Raw genomic sequence first — 22,324 nt, 5'->3', positions numbered from 1 at the left:
TGTGATGGTGATACCTACCATGTCTTAAAGATGCCACCACCAACCCACTCATAATCCTCATGACCGTATCTCTGTCATTCCCTTCAAACTTGAGTTGTGGGCCAAATTGTGTCAACCAAGCATTAGCACCAAAACAAATGCAGGCATCCCTCCTCATCCTTCCAAAAAGGTGTGCTCAAATCCAATGTGCCTCCCTTCACTCCCAAAAGCAATGGTTGACTATCTCTGACGCCCCTACACATCTCAAACAAGCTGGGCTAGCACCAACCAATGATGGAATAAGCTGATGCTCCTACACATCTCGAACAAGCTGGGCTAGCACCAACCAATGACCGATCTCTATTAATGTCAAAACCACCATGTAGAGAAAGCCAAATAAAAGAGAAAAACTTTGTTTCCTTGCATGAGTTCCACAACCTCCACTAAAAAGCTCTCTGAATGTCAAGGGTGCTCCCATAAGCCTCCCAATGAGGCCTAAAAGTAGGGATTCTCTGGATTTGTCCCAAAACAAATTGTCTAGGGTTCAGCATAGTGTAACTAAAGAAGGATATGCTTTCCATGGAGTTAAAAGAATCCTTCCACTCCTAGTCTCACCGAGGTCCGAGTGCAAGTATCCTGCTGATAGGACACCCATCATATAATCAGAGGCTCCAAGTGTCATCCCTTGAGAAGGTTCAATATACAAGTGCTTCCTTGCCCACCACTCTTACCGACCGGACCATTGGACCCTCAATGATATCTTGCCCAAGACTTCTCTCCAAGAACCATCTATCCTGAATGGAGTAAAAAACCAATACATCATCCTCACCCAAAGTGAGAATGCACATGACCTGAAGAGGTATCTCTATCCTTGAAAACATCCTAAACAATAAGTGACGAGACCCTTCAAGGAAGTTCCATGTGATCTAGTGGTTGGGCATGGCTACAATCATCTGCATAATCCTCTAACTAGTTCCTCTCTCAAGTGCTATGTGTGAACCATTCTCATCCTCCATAAGGCTCATGAGCCTCTTCCAATCCAAACTGAAAGGAGAAGAGTCGCCCAAGCAACCCATTGGATATGCATGGCTGTCCCAAGAGGTATACTATATTCATCCAAAATCAAGTCACTCCACACAATGGGATGCATGTTAGCCTCTTCAACTAACCACGGAGGAATATGGCAAGAAGCTCCTCATGCAATCCCAGGCTAGCAGAAGAGATCTCACCAAGGGGGGCAAAGAGGGTGGTCGGTGCCCTGCATCTAAAAAGATATAGCATGGGATGTAGATCCAACCACCTCCTTCATAATCTACTATAGAAGAAAGTCCTTCCAAGGCTTAGTGCCAAGAAGAGACCCTCTCACAACCAGCTTACAAAGTAAGGCCTTGCACTGCACCTCAGGCTCAATAATATTAAATCCTCCCTCTTGCTTAGGCATAATAATGGTATCCCAAGCTACTCTTGCCATGGTGTGTACAGTGCCATCTAATCCTAACCAAAGGAAGTTTCCAATAAGCCGATGAATCTAACCAATGCATCCTTTATGAAAGACCCACCACGACGTGACAAACCCTCTTGCTTAGGCATAATAATGGTATCCCAAGCTACTCTTGCCATGGTGTGTACAGTGCCATCTAATCCTAACCAAAGGAAGTTTCCAATAAGCCGATGAAGCTAACCAATGCATCCTTTATGAAAGACCCACCACGACGTGACAAACCAAGCAGTCGCCACATCACTTGGGTAGCTACCAAGGCTCTAGATGCCAAATCAAGCTTCCTGCTAGGCCAATGCTAAAGTTTCCTTTTAATGCTCATGAGCACAAGAGAAAACTGTTGTGTAGGTGAGATGTCAATGCCAACCTGACAACCAAGGTATTTGGTAGCACATTCTCTCTCAATCTAAGTAAATCCCACATCCACCAAACCCGAATCTGTCTATGGAGAGTCACTAATCCAAAATCCCGATGATTTGTGCCAATTGATGGTGGCATCTGCAACCAAACAAAACATCTCCAAGGTAGTGCGAAAAGCATAGAGGCATGCATGTGAGGCCTCCAAAAACATAGCAGTATCATTTGCTAACTCTGAGTCCAGTAGCTCTTCCTCTATACGTAGAGACAGCCTGACCAAAACCCCTACGGCGGTAACCCTAAGAAACCTGCTCATAGCCTCCACTACTATAAGGTAAAGTAGTGGAGCTAGGAGCATCCTTGCCTCATGGAACGAGAGATTTGAAAGCACTCAACATGTCCCTTGCAAGCCAAAACTATGTTATGGACCTCTATACATGCAAGATACCTCTCTGATCCACTTGTGGGAGAAACCCATTCATGCCATCGTGCCTTCCAAGTATTCCCAGTCCACTCTATCATAAGATTTTTTGAAGTCCACAAGAGAATGGTAGGGGTCGCTGGCTAGATTTAGCCCACTCCATAGCTTCCCATAATGAGAAGATATTATCGAAAATACTCCTTCCTTGAGGAAACCATTCTATGTATCATGAATAACGCTCTAAAGAACAAGCCGAAGCCTCATACTTGTTACCATATTATAGTAGTGATGTGTGTGAACACACTTAGGACCGCCGGGGCACTTTTTCCCTCACTAGGAGGTTTTTTCCCCCGTGCATTGTATATACGCCCATTATCTTCTAGGGCTTGTAATCTTTCATTTTTGGCACTCATAATACACTACTGTGTTGTGCTCAAGCTTCCTCATCTTCTTGAAGTTGTGTGTGCATTCCTGCAACCCTAATTCCAACAATTGGTATCAGAGCAGGCTTCCTCCTCCCGGGCAGCATCACCGGCACCTGCCGCTTCATCTCCTCCGATTGCGACGAGGTTTCACGAGCGTCTGCAGGTTAGTATATGCCGTGGGAGACTCCGTAGGGCTCGGTCGTTTCAGAATTTTGATCTGAAGTCATTTCGCCCTCCGTTTTTGCATTCCAAGTACTGCGCAGGCAAAATCGTCCTACTGTGCAGATTTTCTGTCAAGATTAAAATCTGCAGGACAGGTGCCCATTCGTCTGTTTTGGGCTGTGCTACATAGCACAGGTCGATTTTATACAGGTTTTCCTCTTACAGACAGCATTTACATCTAGTAGTACAGTCATTGGCCATGGCTGACAACAATGATGTATTCCGCATGTTGGCTGCTGAGGATAAGTTGGATGGCACCAACTATCCATTGTGGGCATATATGATGCGACATGTATTGGTAGCAAAGGGGTTATGGAACATTGTGCAGGTATTGATGCACGTCCTATTGTGGCTGGGAATGCTGCAAACACATCAGAAACAGGTACTGTTGATGATGGTGCAGGCACAAGTGCTGTAGCAGCTGTTCGAGAACCACCACTTTCAGCAGAGCAGATTCGTTGGGATGGTAGAGATGCGCAGGCTCATGCCTTGATTGCGCTGTCTGTCAAACGTACCATTATCCCACATATTCGCTCCTGCAGGACTTCTAAGGATGCTTGGGATGTACTTGCCACATTGTATCAGGCAAGAAATGAGGCTCGTGTTGCTTATCTCCGAAAACAGTTGGAGAGTGAGCATATGAACGAAGGTGATTCTATGGATAGCTTTTTGACAAAGATCAAGGATTTCAAAGAGTAGCTCATTTCTGCAGATGAAATCCTGTCAGACAGTTCACTTGTGCAGACTGTTTTGAATGGTCTACCAGATTCTTATCAGGGTTTTGCTTCCACTCTTCGCTTGATGATGAAAGGCAATCCCAATGCCTTATCATTTGAGGAGTTAGTTTCTGTTTTGCTGCAAGAAGACCAGTCAAGGCAAAACAGGAATATTATGCGTGTCGCAGATCAAGCTTTCGTTGCTAGTCAGAGAAGCGGGAAAGGTAAAGCTGGCTTTTCTTCTAGTAAGCAGAAATCTGCAAATGCTGCGCAACCAAAGAAGGAAGACAAAGATGAGAAGAAGGGTGACAAACAGAAGACATTTTGCAAGTACTGTAAGGGAAATGATCATGTCATCAAAGCGTGTCCTAAGCTGGCTGCGAAAGAGGCTAAGAAGAAAGAGGCTGGTATGGCTGTTGCAGATGCCTCTCCTTCTAACAATGAATCTGCTAATGTTGTGCAAGATACAGAATGGGCGTTTAGCGTGTATTGCCAGTATGACCCATCTGTACATGATGCATGTTTGGCAGTTTCTGTTGACTCTCATGTATGGTATTTTGACAGTGGTGCTACAAAGCACATTACCTCGCATCGTGATATGTTCACTTCTCTTGAGGCTGTCCCTAATGGGAATACTGTCACATGTGCCAATAATGCTTCTTACCCAGTGAAGGGCGTTGGTAAAATCATGCTTACTGCTGCAAATGGCAGCGCTTTCACACTTTCAGATGCTTTGTATGTGCCAGGGATAAAGAAGAATCTATTGTCTGTCTCTGCGCTTGCTAGACTTGGATTTGTAATCAAATTTGTGGATGACAGATGTACTGTTCATGATTTGACTTCTGGTGATACGATTATTGCATCTGGCACCTTGTTTCGTGGGCTGTATAGGCTCAATTCTTATGACAAGTGTGTGGAAGATTCAGCAAATGCAGTTTCTGATGAAAAGGCAGTTTCAGATGCAAAACTATGGCATGCTCGTTTTGGTCATCTGAACTTTGCTAGTTTGCTGCGTTTGCAGAAATTTGATATGGTTGCTTCATTGCCCCCTCTTGAGGCACCATTGAAACATATTTGTGAAGGCTGTATTTTGGGCAAAATGCAGCGTTCTGCGTTTCCAAAGGATGGTTCTGTGCGGGCCACTCGCAAATTGCAGCTTGTACATAGTGATGTATGTGGGCCTATGCAAACTCCGTCATTTGGTAAACACTTGTACTTCGTGACTTTCATTGATGATTACTCAAGGCATGCATGGGTATATCCACTGAAGGCAAAGTCCGAAGTGTTATTGTGCTTCAAACAGTTTTTTCTTATGGTTGAAAATGTGTCCAATTGTACTGTGGGCACCCTCCGTACTGATCGAGGGGGGGAGTACATGTCTAAAGAGTTTGATGCATTTCTGGCTAGTCGTGGGATAAAACACCAATGTACAGTGCCGTATACCCCTCAGCAAAATGGTGTTGCTGAGAGGAAGAACAGGTCACTTATGGAGATGGCACGATGTATGGTCAAGAGCCAAGCTTTGCCACATGCGTTTTGGCTTGAGGCTGTCATGTGTGCTGCATATGTACTCAACAGGTGTCCCACTAAGGCCTTGCAGTCTATTACTCCATATGAAGCTTGGCATGGCAGGAAGCCTTCTATTGGTCACTTGCGTGTCTTTGGTTGCTTGGCCTATGCTTTAGTGCCTGTGCAACAACGCAGAAAATTGGATGATAAGGCTGTCAAATGCATTTTTGTTGGTTACAGTGCTGAAAGCAAGGGTTACAGATTGTATCATCCACAGTCAAAGCGTATCTTGATTAGTCGAGATGTTGTTTTTGTAGAAGATGCTGTGCAGCCTTTGTTATCATGTACCAAAGAGACAGGTGTGAGCTCACGGGATGTATTTGATACATTGTTGCCTCTGTTTACAGGTGGGAATTCAAATGTAAGTCCTAATGAGGCAAATATTCAGCCTATGCAGATTTCAAACGACATCATAGATCAGCCTATTTCTGATGCAGATTTACAGGATGTAATTCATGAGGATAGGGCTGAAAATGAGCAGGCTAGAGGTATGCCTAAATGGCTGGTGCAAACCTTGCGTGATAGTAGTAAGATTGATGCACCTATGCCTAGTCGTACTCGTTCAGGTTTTCAGCATGCCTCTTATGCATCAGATTGTTATGCTTTGGCTGTTTCTAGTATGTGCGATGAAAGTGAGCCTGTTTCATTTGATGAGGCACAAAGTTCAGAAAATTGGATGGCTGCTATGCAAGCAGAATACGATGCTATTATGAAGAATGGTACATGGTCTTTATGTGACTTGCCCCCTGGCAAGAAGGCCATTGGCACTAAGTGGGTATACAAATTGAAGCGTAAGCCTGATGGCACAGTGGATCGCCATAAGGCTAGGCTTGTTGCAAAAGGTTATGCTCAAGAGAAGGGCATTGATTTTGATGAGACTTTTGCTCCCACTTGTCGTATGACTACCATTCGTAGCATTTGTGCATTGGCAGCTCATAATGGTTGGAATGTACATCAGTTGGACATAAAGACTGCGTTCTTAAATGGAGATTTGCATGAGGAGGTGTATGTATCGCAGCCTCGTGGTTTTGTTCAAAGAGGGCAGGAAAACAAAGTGTGCAGGTTAAAAAAGGCTTTATATGGTTTAAAGCAAGCTCCACGAGCTTGGTATGAAAAGATACATGCATATTTGACTGCACATGGGTTTCAGAATAGTCCAACAGAAAGCACTTTGTATGTTAAACGTGTGGATGGTGTACATCTAATCATTGCTCTCTATGTCGATGACATGCTGCTCACAGGACCAAATGAGAGTCATATTGCTGATTTTAAAGCTGATTTGAATGCCTCTTTTGAGATGTCAGATTTGGGACATTTGCATCATTATTTGGGGATACAATTTAAGCAGTGTGATGGAGGTATTGCTTTGTGTCAGACAAAGTATATTGAAACATTGTTGCGGAGATTTGGCCTTGAAGACTGCAAGCCTATTGCTACTCCAATGGAGACAGGTTTGAAGTTGAGTCTTCATGATGCTGGAGATCACTTTGATGTCACACTCTATCAGACAGCTGTTGGTTGCCTCATTTATGTATGCATTACGAGGCCAGACATTCAGTTTGCAGTCTCACAGGTGAGCAGGTTTATGCATAGCCCAGGGTCTCAGCATTGGAAGGCAGTTAAACGCATCTTTCGCTACTTGAGTGGCACCATACATCTTGGGTTGTTTTATCCCAAGGGGGGATCGTTGCCGCCAGATTTACATGCTTTTTTGGACTCAGATTGGGCTGGTTGTTATGACACACGCGTGTCCACGAGTGGTTTTTGCTTCATGCTTGGAAGCTCATGCATATCATGGTTGAGCAAGAAGCAGCCTACTGTGGCCACTTCTAGTTGTGAAGCTGAGTACAGGGCAGCTTTCACAGCTACGGTTGAGTGTGTGTGGCTCAGACGCCTTATGGCTGATTTGGGTGTTGGGCAGCCATCTGCCACCACCATCTTCACTGACAGTCAGAGCGCATTGGCAGTTGCGCGGAACCCAGTGTTCCATGCTCGTACGAAGCACATTGAGGTGCACTACCATTATGTCAGGGAGAGACTCTCTGCAGGAGAGATCAGTTTGGCTTATGTGCCAACACAGGATAACCTTGCAGACCTTTTCACAAAGGCTCTGCCTCGTGAGAAGTTCGAAGCTTTTCGCAAAGCTTTGGGCTTACTCCCTTTTGTGGATTCGTCCACATAGCTAGACACTTCCCTATACATGAGTGCTAGCTCTTGTTCACCGCATCACTCCAGGGGGGATTTGTTACCATATTATAGTAGTGATGTGTGTGAACACACTTAGGACCGCCGGGGCACTTTTTCCCTCACTAGGAGGTTTTTTCCCCCGTGCATTGTATATACGCCCATTATCTTCTAGGGCTTGTAATCTTTCATTTTTGGCACTCATAATACACTACTGTGTTGTGCTCAAGCTTCCTCATCTTCTTGAAGTTGTGTGTGCATTCCTGCAACCCTAATTCCAACAATACTCACTGCCTTGATTACGATTTTGTAAGCATATCCAAGCAAAGTTATGGGCCTCCACTGTCTAATATTGGTCTTGTCCCCACCTTTCGTCGGGACAATGTGGATAAAGACCCTCCATGAGAAAAGGAGGCATCATACCAGTACACTAAATCTCATGCAGAGCAATAGTAACATCATCACCAATGTAATCCCAAAATTGTAAAAAGAAGGATGGAGAGATATTGTCATCCCCTCGCATTAAATGCCTTTCCAGAGGGATTCCGCACATCCTTCGAAAAGGAGCCATCCAAAGAGGCGCTCATATCATTTGTAATAATAAGCTTGTCCATGCGCTCCCAAACTTTCTGTTGTGCAACATCTCTATCCAAAGAGTGGGCCTCTACAAGCAGAGAGCAAGATCTAATAAAAATCTAAGGCAATACTCCTCACCTTATCTAGATCAGCTCGTGAAATTCTCCTTGAGAATCTTGCAAGCATCTAAAACGTCCCTACTACTGTGCAAAGGTCTATATGCTGAGAAAAAACGGTTTGCTACATCTACCACCCATCTGTGTCCAAAATGCCTGATTAGCACAAAATGCAAACTTAGCCCACCATCCATGGCTACCCTAACAGTGGACAAGAGATTATCCAACAGGACTCACGATGCTTCTCGTGTTCCCTCCGACCTATGTCCGATAGCTCACTCCTTGTCCAAAGCCTCTTTTTTCCTGGCCAAAGCAACAAAGTAGTGCGTGCTAGTCTTCTCCAAGGTCGAGGCAATTCCCTCTCGAGGGTCAAGATCATCACAAAGCCCACAAATCTCTCTAACCTCCAATGAGGTCTTTGCATCCTGATAGAGAGAGTCTGGGATGCGAACACGAGGTACACTCTATCTCCCAAGTTCCCTAAAGCACAAGACAACTGGGAAATGATCTGATTTGGTAGTACCAAGCAATATGGCAATAGAACCTCCTCTATCCAGTCATCCACATAATATCTATCCGAACATGCAAAGATGTATCCACCCCGCTTCTACAGTTATGCCATGAATAAAATAGAGAGTTAGGCCTCCTTTGGAAATCATCCTTTGTCCAACAATCCCTATCATAGAAGGAGAGTATAAATCTCTCCTAGGAGGCTCTCTCCAAAGGGTGTGTTCTACCCTCGTGGCCACCCTTTTTGATAAGAGGGCTGCTCAACCATGTTGAAGTCTCCTCCAACAATCCAACAATCAACCTAGCACAACAATTCAATGATGGTGCCCCAGAGGGCCACCCTCTCTCCCCGCATAGATATTCAAGATACCCAACTTTTGTACCTCCTACATAACCAAAATCCAATGTACTCTAGCCAGTTTGATAACACTGTGGCCAAAAACACGAGGCAAAAGTGATGTTGACACTGAGATGCAAACCCTTACCTTTGGTCCCACGTGCACAGGACCAGGAAGGGTGTCTAGAAAGGATCTTTTACTAGTTTTACCACAATGAAGCATATCCAATTTGTGCTCCCACAAGAGCAACACATCCATAGGTCCACCTGTAATGGTAGGGTGGAGTTGATCCTTAACAAGGCGCTTCCCACTACAGGTGGAAAGCCTCCATAGACCCTACACATTCCATGAGATAATCCTCATGGTAAAGAAGTGGTTTTGATTTCGGACCTGAGAGCAATCACTTGGCCAGAGTCTAAACTCGCCTCCCATAATGTTGGAGGAGCCTTGGAGCAAAGTCCAATGTCAACATGTTCACTCTGTCCTGGACTCTACATAGTCTTTGCATGTGTGTAATGCATGGGTACCTTGCAAGGCATCATGGCATACATGTTGTACATCGTGCAAGGCCTCATAAGACGGCAACATATCCTATGCATCCATTCCAAGTGCATCCTGCATATTGTCCATCCCAAGCAAGGAGGACTCAACATAGTCATCATGCCCTTATGCAACATCCTTTTGCCAGGATGACTCTACAAACTCATCACTGTGTACATTGTCTTTGAGAGAGGCATCATCATGTTCCCCAACATTCCCACTTGGAGGGCGGCCATGAGAGACGACCCACCACTCTTAAGTGAAAGGTTGGCCAAGGCGGAACATTAGGCTATGTTGCTTGAGGAGCATGTTTGCGCTGCCTCCTACGACCCCGCAATTCCTCACAAAGTGGCCCATCTAGACATTGGTCAGGTCTACCTGATGTCTCCATATGTTGCTTTATTCAAGGGACCATTAGGTCCTAGAAGGAACACAAAATCCTCAAAGGACTCACTGTCACAAGCCAACACGATAACCCTGGGAACAGCATCAACCGAGTTAGTGACTACCTAGGCAACATAAGTGGGAAAAGCATGGATGGTGGGCACCTGCAAGACCAGCCCAAAGGCTGTCCCAATGGCCTTCAAAAATGGCTAATAAGCATGAGGAAGACCTGGGAACTTGAGAGTAATAGGGTAACAGTTCCGATCTTCTTCGACACGGTCAAAATACCTGCTGTAGAAAATCTTCTTTGGGCCCAAAGTGAATGGATTGGCCTTGAGAACTTCGAAGGCTACCTCCTCTATGTCAAAGTCTACTTGGAAGAATCCTCTCCCAAGTAGCCTAACATCTTTAAAATGGAGTGCGAAGACGGAAGGCAACATCGATAGTACCCAATCACAGATCTGGATACAGGAGGGGTGAGCCAAAGATTTTCCCAATGAGTGTTGTCTTGGAGTCTTTCTCAATTTGTAGCATGCACGTCTTCTGAAAACTAGATGGTTCGCCCGGCCGGAGGGGATTGATTAGCCATGATGCTGATCAAAGAAAAAAACGCGGACTTGAACCTTCATTAAGAGTAATCTGTTTCCTGAGCAAGGTGGAGGAAAGGACAGCAAAGAGGAGGGAGGCAGAGGTGAAAGCAGGAAGCGAAAGAAAGGCAGCGAAGAGGACTGGGGCAGCACGAGCAACAGTGGAAAAGGTAATGCGGGCAGCAGTGAAGGAAATGTGGGAGAGGGGAGGGACAGCAGAGAATGGCACAGGGACATGCAGCGCTCAGGTGCGGGGAGCTCAGCGATCATTTTCAGAGACACTGCTTTATCAGGCAAGTTTCATGTGTCCTGCCTTCTAGCAATCTTTTAGTTTCACCTTCTTTTGGGGGTAATAGATGCTAGTCTCCATAGCCTTACAGATTCTCAATGTTCTTGTCCTACCTCTCAGTAGAGCCAAATTGCAAGGAGCTCCTCATCATTACGTCAGTAAGTCCTAGGGTGTGTGTTGGAAGAGAAAGACTCAAACACAAGAGCTTGCAGCCAAGGAAGTGCAGAGGAGATAGAGAAGAGTGAGAGAGAGAGAGAGAACTCACACAATGCTCAAGAATATCTTGATGTCTTGATGAGGCTCAAGGGAGACCTCGTATTTATAGTGATACAAGGGTAAAGTTAGGGTTAGGTCTAATATGGGCGGGCGCCCAACTTATGGGGCGCCCGGCGGACCAAATACAAAGAATGCCGTTACAAGGCCCAAAAGGCATTTCTTCTATGTCCCCTTCAAGTACCTCAATATAGACTTTATAGCATCCCAATGTGCTTTGCCTGGGTTGGACATAAAACGACTGACTACTCCCACTGAATGAGCAATGTCCGGCCGTGTAGCAACCATAGCATACATAAGAGATCCACAAGCAGAAGCATAAGGGATCCCACGCATAGTACTGGCTGCATCATCATCTTTTGGGCAATCATCCTTGGATAGTTTAACATAGGGCTGCAATGGAGCACCCAAAGGCTTAGAATCAGCCATGTTAAATCTATCAAGGACTTTCTGGATATACTTCTCCTGCGTGAGGAAAAGCAACTTCTGTGCTCTGTCCCGTCTAATCCGAAGACCCAAAATATGTTCAGCTGAACCCAAGTCCTTCATAGCAAAAGCTGACTTCAGCTGGTCCTTAAGAGCTTCCAAAATGCTCTTATTCTTCCCGACAAGAAGCATGTCATCAACATACAGCACAAGTATCACTGGGCTGCCATCTGCATCAGTTTTAGTATACAAGCAATGATCTGCATGGCTACGATTAAACTTCTGGTTAAGCATGAAAGCATCAAACTTTTTGTACCACTGCCTCGGGGCTTGTTTCAGCCCATAGAGACTACGCTTCAGCTTACAAACCAGATTTTCTTTGCCAGGAATGACAAAGCCTTCAGGCTGCTTCATATACAGCTCTTCATCTAAATCACCATGTAAGAAAGCTGTCTTTACATCCATCTGATACAGTTCTAAATCCAAAACAGCAGTGAGAGCAAACAAAACACGAAGGGTGGTCATTTTGACCCCACAGGAGAGAAGACCTCCTGAAAATCAATCCCTTCCTTCTGAGCATAGCCCTTAGCAACAAGGCAGGCTTTATACTTAGGCTGGCTGTCAACTGTCTTGACTTTGTACACCCACTTGTTCGGAATAGCCTTCCTTCCTTTGGGCAACTCAACCAAATCCCAAGTGTCATTTGCATGTAGAGACTTAATCTCCTCCTGCATAGCATGCTCCCACTTGTTTCGGAGTTCACAAGACTTAGCCTCTTTGAAAGTAAGAGGCTCACCCTCATCTGTAAGCAAAACATGTTGCAAAGAGGGATCAAAACGCTGAGGTTCCCTCCGAAAACGAGTAGACCTCCGTACCCAATGATCATTGGCTGGTTGGGGGTCAATATCGGGAGGAATCATAATTTCAGCATCAAAAGGCTGCGGGTTTTCACGAACAGCCTGATTTTCAGCATATAGGGGTTGCTGCCCTACACCTCCAGGAGCATGAAGCGGCTGTCCAACCTCTTCTGGCTCAAATATCACGGACTCATTATGTTCAGCCCTTTGTGAAGCATCCTGGGGCTCATTTTCAGCATCAATGGGTGGCTGCCCTTGCTGAAATTTGACCTTTTTCTGATCACCATGAGAGGCACAAACATTACGGAGCAGCTTTGCCTCATAAAATACAACATCCCGGCTGCGAACCACTTTGTTGGTTGATGGCAACCACACACGGTAGCCCATCTCACCTTCATCACCGTAGCCAACGAAGGTGCCCTTCTCGGACTTAGCATCAAGCTTGTTCCGGTCTTCCTTGCGGATATGCACATATGCATCACAACCAAAGATGCGTAAGTGGTCATATGAGGACGGTTTGCCAGACCAAACCTCCTCAGGGATTCCACCTTTCAAAGCTGTGTGTGGAGATCGATTGCAAACATGAACTGCAGTTTTCAAGGCTTCTCCCCAAAAATCCTGAGAGAGATTAGCTGTGGACAGCATGCATCGAACTCTTTCACACAGTGTACGATTATACCTTTCAGCCACACCATTTGAAGAGGGGCTATAGGGGGGTGTAAGTTCCCTCTTAATGCCATTATCATCACAAAATTTCTGAAATTTAGTACTAACAAACTCACCCCCATTGTCAGTGCGTAAGCATTTAATCTTCACTCCAGTTTGAGTATGAACCAATGCATAAAACTTTTGAAATGCAGCAAAAGCATCATCCTTAGATTTCAACAAAGTGATCCATACTTTTCGTGAGTGATCATCCACAAAAGACACAAAGTACTTTGAACCACCTTTAGATTTAATGGGCATGCTGCATATGTCAGAGTGGACCAAGTCCAACTTTTCAGCCTTGCGAGAGGCACGAGAGGAGTAAGAATTCCTATTCTGTTTTCCATACAAGCAATCATTACAAAAATCAAGCTTGCTTCCTTTTGCATCAAACTTGTTCAAGGAGGACAAAATGGAGAGACCCTTATGGCTCATGTGGCCAAGTCTCTTATGCCAAAGCTCCATGTGGGAGCGTACCTCTGCAAAAGCAATAAACTTACCAGACAAAGCCTGACCATGAAGGCTATATAATGTCTGGAGATAGGCAACGGCCTTTCTGTTCAGGATTCCCCATTCATCATCTGTCATAGCAGCGGGTTTGAACTGCTCAAGTGCAGTATCACATTCCCGCAGATAGAGGATATTCTGAATCCTCACCTTCCAAAGATCAAACCCAGTGCTTGCAAACTTCTTAATCTCTAGTAGACCCTTAAGATCACTTGTAGACGCCATGACTTATCAAACTGACACTTCAGAAAGTAAGCAATAGCAAGATGTTATGTACCAGATATGGGTTGAATGTAGGATGCTCGTAGATTGATGAAACAACTTCAAGTGAAGGAGACGGCGGAAGAGTATCACCGGATGTCGATGTAAACCCGAGGGGCAGTATGTTGCTGTCTTTTGGGGGTTGCTCGTAGATCCTGGCTGCTGGAGGCAGCGTCGGCTGCTGCTAGTGGCCGTGGGGCTGCTGGCTGCAGCCCAGACTGTTTGCTGGTGGCCGTGGGACTGCTGGCTGCAGCCCTAGCTGCTGCTGGTGGCCGTGGGGCTGCTGGCAGCAGCGTTAGCTGCTGCTGATGGCAGCCGTACAGGAGGCAGCCGTACAGCAGGGAGAGAACAAGAGAGCAAACGCTGCTGATTGCAGCAGCACAGCAGCAGAAACGCAGCAAAGGGGGCAGCAGGGGAGAAGAAAACGCAGCAAAAGGGCAGCATGGAGTGGAGCAGAAAACGCAGGAGAGGGGAAGAGCAAGAAAAACCGCAAAAGAGGCTCCTGCGTTAGAAAAAAAAACAGCACTCAAAAAAAAACGCACCAGATTGATGATAGAAGGGAGGTGTTTGACGCGAAAAACGCAGACGATCCCGTAGTCAAGTGGTGGAAGACACCTCTAACTCCATAGCTTCTGCATACAGCTTCCCTCCATGGCTCTGATACCAGTTGTTGGAAGAGAAAGACTCAAACACAAGAGCTTGCAGCCAAGGAAGTGCAGAGGAGATAGAGAAGAGTGAGAGAGAGAGAGAGAACTCACACAATGCTCAAGAATATCTTGATGTCTTGATGAGGCTCAAGGGAGACCTCGTATTTATAGTGATACAAGGGTAAAGTTAGGGTTAGGTCTAATATGGGCGGGCGCCCAACTTATGGGGCGCCCGGCGGACCAAATACAAAGAATGCCGTTACAAGGCCCAAATGGGGGCCAAATGTACAAGTAAATATATGGCCGCGAAGCTCTCGAAAAGAGCTACGTGATGATCAAGGTCCGGAGGCGAAACTGGGACTTTATACCCAACAGTGTGGACAGCCAAATCCCTCCCCTCTACCAACTCTATGGATGGCTATCTTTTCCGCGTGAGCTAACATACTCCTTGTGTTGGCCCTCTTCAGCTACACATTTACCATGGATCCAGAGAGTAGACTGTTTGACCACTTGGCTATTCACTCTCAAAGAAAACACCTTTGGCTAGACTATAGTGAAATCCAAAAGAGTAGTGTTGGCAAGACATCTCCAACTACTACTCTTTTTTGCACGGCTGAGATCAATTTTAACAATGCTAACATCCCTGCCAAGCAGTCTCAAAACGGCACCTTAATTGGGCTTCAAAATCACCTTTGAAATAGCTGCTGCCCCCTCAAGGGCGCTGCAGGTACGGCATAAGAATGATACTTAAAATTCAAAGTTTTCCACTGCTTCACATAGACCCCTCAGATGTAGAAAGAAGAAAAGAGAAGGGAGGGGGGATATACAAGGACATGTTAAAACTTGTCGAAAAAGGTTCAAATGAAAGAACTGGTAATAACACTCCGAAAGCTCCTACCATCAAGATCAGATGATTCGTTTGCTATCTCCTCACCAACCATTCCTAACATTAATAATGTTTTGAATATATGAAGGGTTTTAAGTATGTATAAACCTACTATGTGCAATATCGCAACCCCTTGCTTAATAGCAGTTCAAACAAAAATTGCCAACTGCAGCATGGGATAACAAGCATCAAGTTGAATTTCAGCCAGCCATGCTTTAGAAGGCCATGGTAACAATCAGACTCCAAAAAACACAGAAAACATTTGACAAATTTGAGAACTAAAAAACAAAGCAATTGGCCATTACTCAACCACTACTCCCTCACGATGCCTGTGTAAAAATGAAGAAAGAAAACAATCTGTCCAAAAGAATTTCAAGCCAATGGGGAGGAGGAGCACAGCTCTTCAAGTGTATTCAGTGACACCTGATAGATGTACCGAGTCCTTTTACTAATCTAAATCAATGCATCGATTTTAATTATTCTCCTTGCAGGTTCAAGCAAGGGAGGTTAAAAAATTTCCCTCCAAAATAAGTTCGTTTTGTAACTCCATGGCTACACAGTGGTTTTTGTGTAGTAGCGGACCGCAATGGCCAAACCCAAGATTGCAAGAGGCACTGCAAACTGCAGGATTTTGATAATGAACTCAGTGCTCTTGTCGGGATTGTATGCAGGCTGTTTGCTGGGTGTGTAGGTTGCGGTGTTGGGGATAGATGAGGCATCAATATCCCCAATATAATAATTGGTCAACATATCTCTTGCAGTTTTGCTATGCCCAACATCCTCAAAGTCATCAGTAGCATCTTTCCCTACAAAGACAATCAAATTCCCTTAATAAATAAAAGTGTAGTTCAATGGGTGCTTACACGATCAGACACGAGATCAAATACAGGAATGGATGCATTGGACTGGTACCTGTTGCTGAGAGAAGTACATCATCTCCTCCTGGATGTTCTTCTAAGAACCTTGTGACATCATATACCTGGCAAAGATATATAAAGTCATAGCCATATATTATCAATATGCTTGGGCATGAGTTTCAAATCAAATCTATCATGGATGGTATGAACTTCATACTATGACCAAAGGTGCATTTAATCTGTATGCACGATGACCTATCAATGAGACTTCAGAGCAACAGTCACAAAAAGGATAGACCATCATACCCACAGATTCCTTGACCCCAATTTATGCCATCAAAAGACCAGACAGAATCAGCCCATGTTATGGAAGGAACAAAAGAGGCTATTGATGTGAGCAGGCGGCTCAAAACAGTAAACAGTAGGCTGCCAACTAAAATATAAATGCAAATACTGCAAGCGCAAATTAACCCACCTTTAGTCAACTTAGTTGGCCTAAGCTTTGTTCTCTCCTCGTTCTACACAAGCAGTTAAGGGAGTCATAAAGGATCTCTACTCTTTGTAGTAATAGGATTTCTCTCTCCTCGTTCTACACAGGCAGCTAACGGAGTCATAAAGAGTAGCAGATTCAGCTTGAAAGCCAGCAATTTGCACAGATCAGTCCAAGATTTCCTGCTACACTAGATTTCAACTGATGGAAGAGCATTCTTAGGGTTCTTATGTGCTGAAGGAGCCCCGCTAGCCATAAGCCCCCCTCCCCCGCCCCCCCCCTTCCATTTCCCCCCTCCTCTGCTTCCTGCGCACTGCCCTCTTCCCTTCGTCTCCAACTCGTGCTGTTCGGGCCCCAGCGTGTTTCTCCCTTCCCTCCTGATTTTTCATCACATCACCCCCCCCCCTCTTTTTTTTTGGTGTCACGCCCCCCCTTCCCTCATCTCTCACCCCCTACTTTTGCATCCCCTTCTCTTACTTCTGTTTTAGGATCCCCCACCCCCCCCCCCACCCCCCCCCCAAAAAAAACCCCCTTTTTTTTGCCTCACCCTTCTCCTTTGCTTTCTGCCCTGGCCCCCGCTTCATGCAGCCCCCCAATTAGTGCCTGCTATTCACATGGTAGATGTGAGCACCACTCTGGTCTTCCCCCCTCTCGGAGGGCTCCATGGCAGCCGCTCCGTCTTCCCCAACAGAGGCCACCCTCAACTGCCTTTTTTCTGATGTGGATCTCCACTGGCCACCACCTTGGTTTGCAAGTTTGTTGGCAACAGACCTGCCCCTGGCCAGATCCAAGACCATCTAAGGCCACCCTTGTCGGCAAGCAGGGTGCATTATCCACATCCAGTTCCTTGATGATGGATACATTCTGAAGGAGTTTGACTCGGCCTCCCTAACGGTGAAGACCAAGTCATTGAGCCCTGTTACAAGTCGAGGTGCCCATGTGTACTATGTTGGGTGGAAACACGGCTTCTCTAGCATCCTTCTCTCTCAACTCAGACCCACTGGCTGGTGCAAATGGCATCCTGATCACGGTCTGCCTCAAAGGCCTTTCCAAGGAATATTCTGATCTTCTAGTGGTTGAGCACTCCATCAGCCAGGGGTGCTTGAGTCCCCTTAGATCCAGCAGCAGCCGACCCACGACCCCAGCTGCCGCTTGAGACAGTGGATGGAGGCGGCACCACTCACCAAGTGCAGAACCAGAGGTAACAGCTCCCACTCATAAAACCACTTCTAGAGAATTTTAAGGGCCACTACTCCCACTGCGTCAGAAGGGTCCCATATGAGGGCCCACCACACCTGCTCCGTCCGGCACAACCAGGTCCACTAGACAAAGGGGCACCCCTTGATTGGATCCTTGCGAACGGAGGTCATTCATGACCCCCCACCCCCCCTGCTCTCACAGATTCCTCGGCAGTATTTGACCCCACACTCCTCAAATGTCGGCGGCTTCTGATCCCGCAAACACTACCAGGCAATCCAGCGTTTCTTTTCTGATTAACACCTCTTCCTATGAATCAACTCTCTCCTCAGAGACCCCAAGTGGACCCCTTTGATTATGGGGCACCAAGTGGACCATGCGTTCTTCAAATGCCTCCCAATCGAGACAAGCTTCTCCATGGAGGTGGTAGCTGAAAGAATGTGCACAAGCAGAAGCAAATAAACATGAGAGAGAAAGATTGCAGGCAAGAACAAGAGCTTTATTAGCTTGAGGTTACAAAGTACAAGAGCCAGCAAATAGGGCAACGAAAGATGATTGAATGAATAAAAGAGAGCAACTCTTATATACTTGTGCATGAAGCAGTCGGCTGTAGAAAACAGGCTGACAGGACCTCCACGACAGCATTAAGAGAGATGCAATATTTTAACACCCCCTCTGCATCTTGAAGTGTGCAAAAAGGTCAGAAGAAAACTGATGACAAAGGTGCGACCATGGACACCTCAGCATGGCTAGTACTGAGTACACCTCGGAAAATGAACATGTCAGCTTGTTGTCTTCAAAAAACATAATGCCACTATAAAGAGCAAAAGAAAATTTGCTTGGCTCCAAACTCAAAGTAGAACTGTGAACACATCACATCCAATAACCTTGAACAAATGAACATGGAACACATCCTGTTCATAGTCTCTGCTGACCAATAGTTCTGGAACTCATCCAAACCATGAAGGAAACTTGGTTGATCTTGGAACTCATCCGGACCATCAAGTGAACTTGCCTGTCTTTATACTTGGAACTCCGACACACGGGTCCCATGCTCCAAATTTAATAGAAGAGAGTTTTTGAAAGCCCCCTCTCCCGCCCACAAGCCGTTTCTGGAAGACAGCACGCGGGGGGATGCCCTTAGGATCAGAGCAAGACACCAGTCATGTTCTCTCCAATCTGTAAGGCCTTGGGAGAGCTGGGGTTATCACTAGACAAGTCTGTGTCAGTGTGACTTGTCTTTGCCCTTCTTTGAAGACTTGCCCTTGTCCTTGGCTTTTCCTTTGACTGACAATCAAACTTTCAACTTCCGCTGTGAAACTAGGATGGATTCCTCTTCCAAGAGGAGAGTACACAGATCATCAAACTCGAGGGAACGTGTTGTGATCTAAACCCGCAAAGCTCGGGAAACCATGTCATAATCTGCAGGAAGTCTGATGAGAAGGAGGGCAGCTAACTGAGAAGAGGTCAGGGCAGTACCCATTGCCACTAACTGGTCATGAATTACCTTAACCTTCATCACAAATGACTACATGGAAGTCCCTGCTGTAAACTCCAAGGAAAAGAGCTGACCCAATAGGTTGACAGACCGCATTGTAGAGTCCCGTGCATATAGATCTGTCAGCTTTCTCCAAACAGAAGCAGCACAATCCAATATTTTCACGACGGGGAAGACCTCTGGTGAGATGGCACGTACAAGTGTAGAGTGAGCTTTTGAGTCTTGATTCTCCCAAGCTGAAAGTTATGCGAGAAATGCATCCTCCTGGTCTTGAGTCCACTTCCTAGAGCTGGTAGGGCGTTCGGGCTTTCGTTCGTGGCCCTGAACAATCTCCCAGAGTCCCTTGTGTGTGAACCAGACCTTCATCTGTAGCTTCTAGTGAGCATAGTTTGAACCACTGAGCTTGTCCTCCTTGTTCGTGCAAAAGGGGGGGGGGGGGACCCATGTCTGCCTCAAAGAAGCTATGTCGCAAACAACCGCTGTAGCTAAGCAATTCACGTGCTCTCTCAAGCACCTTTCCACGGGATCCAAGCCCCCTCTGAAGATGGGGCTGGACAGCAGCAAAAGAAACCCAAAACACACCACTGGGAACCTCCTACCGGAAGGGGGAGGGGATCTTGGAGGGAGAAGAGCTGATGTGCCACTTGTCAGGCAAAAAATATCCTTCAAGAACCTACCACAAAATTGATGCCCTTACTGAATTTGCAGCGAGACCTCCTCCACTTGCCTCCGTAGAAGAAGAGAACGCAGTCAGGGGGCTGGCCGACAGCAGTAGGAGGGCTTGTAGATCAGAAAACGCAGCTAAAGAAGAAAACGCGGCCACTATTGAAGTATCTACAGCCTGGAGAATCTAGGGAAGCAAAAAACGGAAGGCATAGTTGAAGGAGGAGAGAGACAGAGAGCTGATTTTTTGTGCAACACCCGGAGCCTAAGCGTATGATACCATGAAAGAATGTGCACAAGCAGAAGCAAATAACATGAGAGAGAGAAAGATTGCAGGCAAGAACAAGAGCTTTATAAGCTTGAGGTTATACAGTACAAGAGCCAGCAAATAGGGCAATGAAAGATGATTGAATGAATCAAAGCGAGCAACTCGTATATACTTGTGCATGAAGCAGTCGGCTCTAGAAAACAGGCCGACAGGACCTCCACGACAGCATTAAGAGTGATGCAATATTTTAACAGTAGCCTCTTCATATCTGCATGGTCGTGCATCACTCTTGTCCCACCGAGCATGATGTCCCGGCCGCCGTCTTCTCCTCTCTCGCTAAGTGTGGCCTTGATAGCGAGTGGGATAGTGTGTCAGTGGCTACCACCATCCACACCAAGGTCGTTGGATTTTCCATTGTGGCAAACTACGCCTCATGGAGGCCATTAGCCAGGCTTGGCCAGCAGCAAAGATGAACCTCGATCGCTCTAATCACACAAAGCCAGATGCCTTTTAGAATGTAGAGGTACCAGGTTGCCCACCTCTTCATCTTCTTCAACATCAACTTTGCTGCAGACCAGGGGTACCTACATTGCAAGGACAATCAACTTGTTGTTGCCCGGAGTGGGAAGCGGTCTTACTTGAAGACAAGTATGTGCTCTAGTTACACAGACAATCATCTTGTCCCATCGCTGGAGTCGGGAGCAGTTTTACTTGGAGGCACAGCTCACAGACGCCATCTGCAAGGCCTGAGCCAGCAGCAAGGATGAAGCTTTATTGCTCCAGTTACATAGAGTCAGATGGATTGCACAATGCAGAGGTATGGATTACCCACCTCTTCATCTTCTTCTGCATCAACTTTTCTGCAAAGCAGGGGACTTTCGGCTACCTACATTGTGAGGACAATCATCTTGTTGTCACCCGGAGTCGGGAGCTGTCTTACTTAGAGACAGACATCCACTCCCACCTAGTGCACCTCCCCAACATGCCGCCACTACTCCCTGTCACGAGCCACAGGGGACTTGAGTACAGCCCGCTAACTTTCTCCCCTATGCATGCGGATTCACTTGCAGACACTTTCCTACATAGTTGATGCTTACAGCTACAGCCGCTTCCTTGAGCCTCTTTCAGAAGCGTGTTTTGTTTCTGTCCCCCAGAAAGGCTTCCCCCCCCCCCTCCCCCCACACACACACACACACCAAAAACAAAAAAAAACCCTCTTTTACCACAGCGTAGCCTCCTTTATGACTGCAAAGGCGGGAGAGCTGAACCTGTAAAATCTTAGAGATGAAAAACAAAAACCTAAAAGATGATCCACGGTAATGTATTTGTAAAGACAAAGGGTTAGGCTATGCGCTCCAAGGCCTTGCTCTAAGGGTTTTGGCAGCGATGCATACATGAGGAATCCTCTGGTTCAGATCTGCGTTTTTATTAGGGTTTTCGAGCAGGGAAATCGCAGAGAATAGTCACGCAAACAATGGGAAAAAATTGTGGTGATGACAAAAAAAGATCTAACCTTGCCTCCGATGATGAGCCAGCAGTCCTGGGAGCTGCTGTGCTCTGAGACTTGCTCCAGCGTGTAGACCTTCGACATGATGGCTGAATCGCGCAGAAACCCTAACTCTCGAAGCTGCAGCAACAAATGATGATGTGCTGCGTTATAGAGTGTCCACATACTCAAATACTGGAGGTGGAACCTTAGAAGAAAACCTTTAGAAAGTGTCCACCTCTTGGTGGAAACCCCTTTGGTGTATCTTTCTCTCTCTCTCTCTTTCTTGAAACCCCATTGCTCATCATCAGGCAGTAGCTCAGTTGTTAAGGTGATTGGTTGATACGCCCGAGGCTATGGGTTCAAACCTTGTTGGCTACCCCAAATGATGCTATCTTGTAATGTTGCCCGCGGGTGTGTGTGGGGTGTGGTGTTTGTAAAAGGGCATGCAAGGCCCGAGATAGGAATTAGTTGTGTAAATTTTTCCAAAAGAAAAAAAGAAATCCCAATGCTCTCTCTCTACATAAGTAGAATAGAGGCATTGTGGTTGCGCCATGTGGCTCCTCCAAAAAAGCATTAGGAACTTTGATCT

At 46.1% G+C, this 22,324-nt stretch overlaps 1 protein-coding gene across 1 annotated transcript; it reads right to left on the bottom strand.

Moving 5' to 3' along the window:
• Positions 1-15,514: 15,514 nt before the first annotated feature.
• On the bottom strand, positions 15,515-22,026 carry LOC147609812 (cytochrome b5-like). The gene is made up of 3 exons (XM_086787144.1): positions 21,760-22,026; positions 16,186-16,252; positions 15,515-16,079 (listed from the first exon to the last, which is right to left on the bottom strand). The coding sequence occupies exons 1-3, from the start codon at positions 21,916-21,918 to the stop codon at positions 15,826-15,828; spliced, it is 480 nt and encodes a 159-aa protein (XP_086643270.1). The 5' UTR covers positions 21,919-22,026; the 3' UTR covers positions 15,515-15,825.
• Positions 22,027-22,324: the final 298 nt, after the last annotated feature.

Source organism: Cibotium barometz, chromosome 50 (genome assembly GCF_041138505.1).
Source record: "Cibotium barometz isolate CiBa-2024 chromosome 50, ASM4113850v1, whole genome shotgun sequence".
NCBI lineage: Eukaryota > Viridiplantae > Streptophyta > Polypodiopsida > Cyatheales > Cibotiaceae > Cibotium > Cibotium barometz.
The sequence above is the reverse complement of the archived record's forward strand: the minus strand, read 5'-3'. Positions and strand labels throughout refer to the sequence as shown.

Excerpts from the sequence above, each read along its gene's own strand:
- LOC147609812 (XM_086787144.1), bottom strand. The coding sequence starts at position 21,918 with ATGTGGACACTCTATAACGCAGCACATCATCATTTGTTGCTGCAGCTT. Across the intron at positions 16,253-21,759 it reads GGCTCATCATCGGAGGCAAG|GTATATGATGTCACAAGGTT; the intron begins GTTAGATCTTTT and ends TATCTTTGCCAG. Across the intron at positions 16,080-16,185 it reads TGTACTTCTCTCAGCAACAG|GGAAAGATGCTACTGATGAC; the intron begins GTACCAGTCCAA and ends TTGTCTTTGTAG.